The following is a 6,700-nucleotide window of genomic DNA, read 5'->3' as shown; positions in this document are numbered from 1 at the left end:
CCATTTTATTTCATATTTCGTCGTTCGAAATTACATGAGATCCCGCCAAGCGCATGCGCAGTCAATTCGCCGCGCAATTGATTTTTACAGGGAAAGTAACTTTCCCTCAGCAGTCAAAATACCTAATTTTCGGCGTTTTTTCGGACCACCGGTTTCGAAAAAATACTTCATTAGGGAGAGAAACTCTCCTTTTTCATGTTTTTGGAAGACTTTTGAGAATCTGTGCTGTTTTTATATCAAAAATCGAAGTTTTGTTCCGATTTCCACGTACACGATGGCGTCTCCGTCAGGCAGCACCAAGCAGAAAACCATCGATACGCTGAGCACGGCTAAAGCCGGAACTTCCCCGGGCGAAACCGCCGCGGGCCCCTCTACGAAGCCTGAGCCAAAGCGCTCATCGGCAGTGAAATCCTCCGATACGAAACGCAAAAGTGTCTTGGCAAAGCCTGCCTCGAATGAGTCTAAGAACTCTGGGCCTAAAAAGAAGGGCAAAAAGCCTGAAGAAAAGGAGGACTTCACGGATTTACGAGGAAGACTTGACAAATTGGAATCCTTAATGGAGAGAATGGTGGATTTTTTGCCTTGTCAATCTGCAACTCGCCCCACAGGGGATACACCACCGACAGCATATACAGCTGCGACGAACGTGAGATTTCGTGAAGTTGAACATGATGATGATGATTTTGAGCATATTGACACTGGAAACATGGGCCAATGCCCTACCTCATATGACATTGGCAGCATGGATGAGGGTGATGTCAACGAAACTGTTGCACCAGGTTTAGACCAGGAGAATGAGGACAAAGTTCCTGCCCTGGCTCAGAAATTTGCTATCCCTACTGGGGTTGGTGGCGCGATCCACGATGATTTAGCAAAGTCTGCCATGTACCTCATGTCCCACCAGCTAGAGGAAAATGTGTTGGAGGAAGCTGGAGGGAAATACCCTCCTCCAAGCAATTGTACTCCACTGTGTTGCCCCAAAGTGAATGCAGCAATATGGGAAAACCTATCCTCGCAAACGAGAAGCCGTGATTTGAAACTGCAAAGAATCCAAAAGCCTTTGACAAGGGGACTCACAGCTTTTATTCAAACTCTGTCCCCCGATAGCCTATCTGAGACACAACAGGATGCATTGGCATTGCTGTGTAACACAAACTTTGAAATCAACTGCTTACGCAAAGATCAGATTAAGCCAGACCTAAATGCCAAGTACTCACATCTTTGCAAACCTGCCACACCAGTGAGTCAGTACTTATTTGGCGATGACTTAACAAAGAGAGTCAAAGATCTTACAGAACAACAAAAAGCTGCATCTGGCGTGGTGCGTGGACAACGTACACCCCGCCCCCAGTACCATCCGTACAGGACGCAAGCGTCCAGCACTTTTCAATACCGCAGACAAGGATGGAACCGTGCCACCGGCACATCACAAACTTTTCCAAGTAGCAGGCCCGCAAGTGGGAACTACAACACGCCTTTTTTAGGCCAGCGAACCCAACGAGGCAGACCATACAGAGCTCCGCCTCACACCCAGACGATGAGCATGGGAAAACAGACCCAATCCTTCCAGCGGCCACAGGCAGCAAGGAGGAAATAGCTACACCATTACCCAAAGAGGTAAGTAGCACATATGAATATTGTGAGAATGTTAATGCTCCTTCTACTTCATGTACATTACAACAAGAATGCATCTCAAATGTGCCTGTTGGAGGTCGATTGATATATTTCTATCGTAGATGGCGTGAATTAACGTCAGATCTATTTCTGCTATCGGCAGTGCGAGGCTATGAGATCGAATTTGATTATTCGAAAGGGGTTCCCTCAAGAAATAAGCCCCTCTACGGTTACAAAAAGAGCCCTTTAGAAATAAATCAGATTACTAAAGAAATCTTGGCTCTACAAGCAAAAAACGTAATAGAACCTTGCTCATTTGAAGAGGGAGAATTCCTCTCAAACATCTTCACGAGACCCAAGAAAGATGGGGGTACTCGTATGATCTTAGACTTATCAGAGCTTAATCAAAGTCTGAATGTACAACACTTTAAGATGGATAACATCCACACTGCCAAGCACTTGATTTCTCCGCACTGTTATCTTGCATCAATCGACCTCCAAGATGCTTATTACTCCATTCCAGTAGACCCAAATAGTAGAAAATACTTGAGGTTCATGTGGCAGGGTGAGCGCTGGCAATTTGCAGCCTTACCTAATGGGCTCAGCACAGCCCCCAGACTGTTCACAAAATTGCTGAAGCCAGTCTTTGCCGAACTGCGACAAGCAGGTCATACAGTCATAGGATATTTGGACGACACCATAATTATTGGTGAAACAAAAGAAAAGCTGAAAGAGAGTGTGAGTGCAACAACCAAGATCCTCTCAGAATTAGGATTCCTCATTCACACTAAAAAATCAGTGCTCATCCCAACACGTGAACTAGCCTTTCTTGGCTTCATTCTTAACACTGAGAGTATGATTGTTAAATTGCCTCAAACAAAGGCACAAGAAGTGAAAGATTTATGCCGTGAATTAATGGGCACGTACCTCCCATCAATACGAATGGTAGCACGAGTGATTGGGAAGGTCATAGCAACTTTCCCTGCGGTTGAGTATGGCCCCTTATACTATAGATCAATGGAAAGGGACAAAATTGCAGCCCTCAGACAAAACAGGGGTCATTTTGACAGAAAGATGAAGTTGTCCCTTGAGGCAAAAGAGGAGTTAAAGTGGTGGATGAACAATGTTTCTATGGCCTCCTCCCCAATTGTTAGGAAAAAACCTGACTTAGAATTGCACACAGATGCCAGTGGCCTTGGATGGGGAGCTACTGACCTCCAGAAGCAAACAGGGGGTCGTTGGAATGAATTTGAGGCAGAAAGGGCACGAAACAATGAAATAAATTTCCTGGAAACCCTAGCCGCTGGGTTGGGGATAAAATCCTTTTGCATGAATAAGCGTAACATTCATGTGATGGTAAGAATAGATAATACCACTGCAGTGGCTTATTTAAATCACATGGGAGGCTGCAAGTCCGCAATGTGTGACAAGATGACGAGAGAAATTTGGCAGTGGTGCATTTCTCGAAATATTTGGGTCTCCGCAGCCCATGTACCTGGTCGGCTCAATTCTATAGCAGATGAAAGATCCAGGAAATTTAATGATCGAACAGAATGGAAACTAAACAGACAAGTGTTCGATAGAATAGTTTCCCACTTTGGTGTACCAGAAATAGACCTGTTCGCCTCGAGACTAAATGCTCAAGTAGAGAAATATGTCACTTGGCACCCAGACCCTGGGGCTTTTGCAGTTGACGCATTTACGCTAGATTGGAAACCTTTTGCATTCTATGCATTCCCACCGTTCTGTATGATCCCCAAATGCTTGCAAAAAATCAGAGAGGATAAAGCTAGAGGGTTACTTCTGGTCCCTAATTGGCCTACTCAGGCGTGGTTCCCTCAGTTGGTTAGCATGATGGAAGGAGAGCCACTGTTTATCCAGAGGCAAGAAGATTTGCTACTCCTTCCTGTGTTAAACACCACCCACCCTCTTAATGCTAATATTGACCTCCTATGTTGCAGGTTATGCGGCAACATTTTGAGAATCGGGGACTAAGCAGACGAACAGTGGATATCATTACAGCTTCATGGAGAGCATCAACCTGCAAGCAGTACCAAGTGTACATCACACAGTGGCGAAGATTTTGCCACAGCAGGAATACGAGTTACCTCCAAGCCGAGGTGGAAACGGTACTAGAATTCCTTAGTAGTTTATTTCATGACAGGAACCTTAGCTACAGTGCGATCAATACAGCTCGTAGCGCTTTATCCACTTTTCTGATTCTCGTTGACAGTAATCAGACAATAAGTACTCACCCACTTATAACCAGACTGATGAGAGGTGTTTTTCAACTCAAACCTGTCGTACCTAGATATACAGAAATATGGAATATTAGTCCAGTCCTCAATTTTCTAAGAAAATTGTCTCCAGTAAACTCCTTAAACCTCAGAGATTTAACACTCAAAGTATGTATGCTAATGGCTCTTGTATCGGCACAGAGAGTGCAAACCTTGCATATATTGAAGACTAACAAGATGACCCTAAAAGGGGGCTTTGTGGTTTTTCATTTGGATGAACACTTGAAGCAAAGCAAACCAGGAAATACCGATTTTAATTTTAAATTGGAAGCATATCCACCTGATAGAAGATTGTGTATTGTAAAATATGTGAAACATTATGTCCAGCGCACAGGACCACTTCGTGGGAATGAGAACTCATTCTTTGTAAGTTACACCAGACCTCATAATAGAGTAACAACTCAAACCTTATCTCGCTGGATCAAGACCTGCTTGCAAAGAGCAGGTGTGGATACAAACGTTTATAAGGCTCATTCAACGCGGGCAGCATCAACTTCAGCAGCTGCCAAGGCAGCACTTCCAATGGACCAGATCCTAGCCCGAGCAGGATGGTCTTCAGAGAAAACGTTTAGGAAGTTCTACAGGAAACCTTTTGAAAACAAGAGAAACTTTACCCAGGCAGTCTTACAAGATAGCACACTGCTTTAAGAACTGCATCAGAAGGTTTTTCAATAGAACTGGCATTAAGAGACCAGCTGTCTATTTAATAGAACTGGGATTAAGAAACCAGATGTCTAGAAAAAACTAGATACAGAAACGAACAATGTTTTTGCAACATTATGACATCTTATATATGGACGTCTTGTATGTGAAATGTTTTGCCACATGTATGAACAGACTACAATAAATGTCAAATATGGTGAGTCATTGATTAGAAGCATTCAATTCAATCTGCATAATCAGTGTTCACTTTTCCGTACATGTTGGTTTTTCCAAATGTGACTACTATGCTTCAAAATCTCATGTAATTTCGAACGACGAAATATGAAATAAAATAGTAAGATTAAACGAGAACTTACCGTTTGAAGTTTGATCTTTATTTTATGAATATTTAGGAGGAAGTTATTACATGCCCTCCTCACCCACCCAAACTTCAAACTTAAGTGTAAGTTCCCTGTTCCTTACTATTGAGAGTAGCCACATTTGTAGCTTTGAATATTGACTGCGCATGCGCTTGGCGGGATCTCATGTAATAACTTCCTCCTAAATATTCATAAAATAAAGATCAAACTTCAAACGGTAAGTTCTCGTTTAATCTTACTATTAAAGTTATATTTATTTTGACTGAGTACAGCAGTAAAGATAATGATCAGAACATTTGTTATGTACATAGGAATGTGTGCATTGCCTAAGCTTTGGGAATCAGCAGCATGATCAAAATACCATGAAAGTGGTCCATTCTTGTTGAAAGCCAGAACTGTGCAGTGCACACAGAAATGTGTAGCCATGCATGGGGCTGGTATGGAGGTCTGGTCCAAACTAATTGTATGCTACATGTATTTTCATCAATGTGGGGGGCTTTGAGAAACAGTCCTCTATGATAGAGGAATTCGGAGAGATTTTTCAAACTATCATTTGATTACAAAAAAAGGGAAAGCTCGTATTTGTCTCTCTCTCTCTCTCTTTCACTTTTGCCCGAATTCAAGTTGGTCTTCATGGTGAACAATTCGATTAATACTTACTGGTTCTGTGACGGTTTTCAGTTCACTGTCCAATGTAAGAGCACGGAATCTCACTGGGGGGGGGGGGGGGGGGAGAATATCATTCAAAATGTATGTCTCTTCAATAGAAATAAGGAACAATCATACACAAAATAAACTTGGATATTGATTTTTATTTAATTTTTTTTTTAGTTATTCAAGAAAGAATAATTATGTAGGAATTCGAACGCTTTGTGCTACACAATGGCTTTGCAAAATTACTAATTTCTTGATAAGCTCCACGATAACGTTTTTACCACCAACATACATAAATCTTGTTCTGGAAACAGTTGTGTGGCAAAAAGTTAATCTTATGATTAGACAGTTACCTGTCTGACCGGGTTGGTAAATAGATTTGTCAGTCTGGACGTATGTTTTCGACCCGCCTCGGGCCTGGATCCTCACGAATATCTCTTTCGTGACTTCGTACCCGTCCTCGCTCAAGTTTTCGGCTCCCTGTCGTCGCAGTTGAAGGCGAACTTTATGGCTTTCCGCACTGTATCTTGACTCAATCGTTTGTACCTGCAAAAAGTAGTCATGGACTTAAACTTGTATACCATGGTCGCAACGACTTTCAAGATATCAAATTTAATATACAAGCGTAATTTCAAACCATATAGTTATTATCCATATAGAAATTATCGCAATTTGTAATACTAGACATGTAATCGTGTCACAACGATGTGCGTGCGATGACGCACGTGTTTATACGGTTCAAACGAAAGAGCTTCTCTCGGACTATCCAGAGCAATTTGTAAGAAGTATGTAGCTTCTGTGATAGTGGAGACAAATAGGGCGAAATAAAGGTCCAAGGTTAGTTACTAACGTGGACACCTTCAAAATGTTTTTTTTTTTTAATTAATATATTGTTATTCAAAAAACAATCTACGTCTTACACCAAATTCGAAACAGTTCTCTCCTTGTTCGGCCTCCTGATCTCCGGGACTCCAGTATTCTTCGTATTGACCTTCTGCATTTCTCCTCAGGAGAGACACACGGTAGTCCAGGACACCGTCGTACTTGGTTACCAGGAGACATATCTTCTCTTTGGTTTGCGCGTAGAAGAGATTAGGGATGACGAACAGGTAG

General features: G+C 42.3%; 1 protein-coding gene across 2 annotated transcripts; it reads left to right on the top strand.

The window, feature by feature from the left end:
• LOC115920625 lies at positions 1 to 4,827 on the top strand. 2 transcript variants are annotated; one of them, XR_004062435.1, is made up of 2 exons: positions 1 to 2,723; positions 2,786 to 4,384. XR_004062435.1 is itself a non-coding variant. In XM_030976841.1 (2 exons), the coding sequence occupies exon 1, from the start codon at positions 35 to 37 to the stop codon at positions 1,595 to 1,597; it is 1,563 nt and encodes a 520-aa protein (XP_030832701.1). In that variant the 5' UTR covers positions 1 to 34; the 3' UTR covers positions 1,598 to 1,617; positions 3,576 to 4,827. The 2 variants fall into 2 exon arrangements, 1 of the variants encoding a protein (XP_030832701.1); XM_030976841.1 differs by having other exon boundaries at positions 1 to 1,617; positions 3,576 to 4,827.
• The last annotated feature ends 1,873 nt before the right edge of the window (positions 4,828 to 6,700 follow it).

Source organism: Strongylocentrotus purpuratus, unplaced genomic scaffold (genome assembly GCF_000002235.5).
Source record: "Strongylocentrotus purpuratus isolate Spur 01 unplaced genomic scaffold, Spur_5.0 spur5_scaffold_9, whole genome shotgun sequence".
NCBI classification, from domain to species: Eukaryota; Metazoa; Echinodermata; class Echinoidea; order Camarodonta; family Strongylocentrotidae; genus Strongylocentrotus; species Strongylocentrotus purpuratus.
This window is presented reverse-complemented; position numbering and strand designations above follow the sequence as displayed.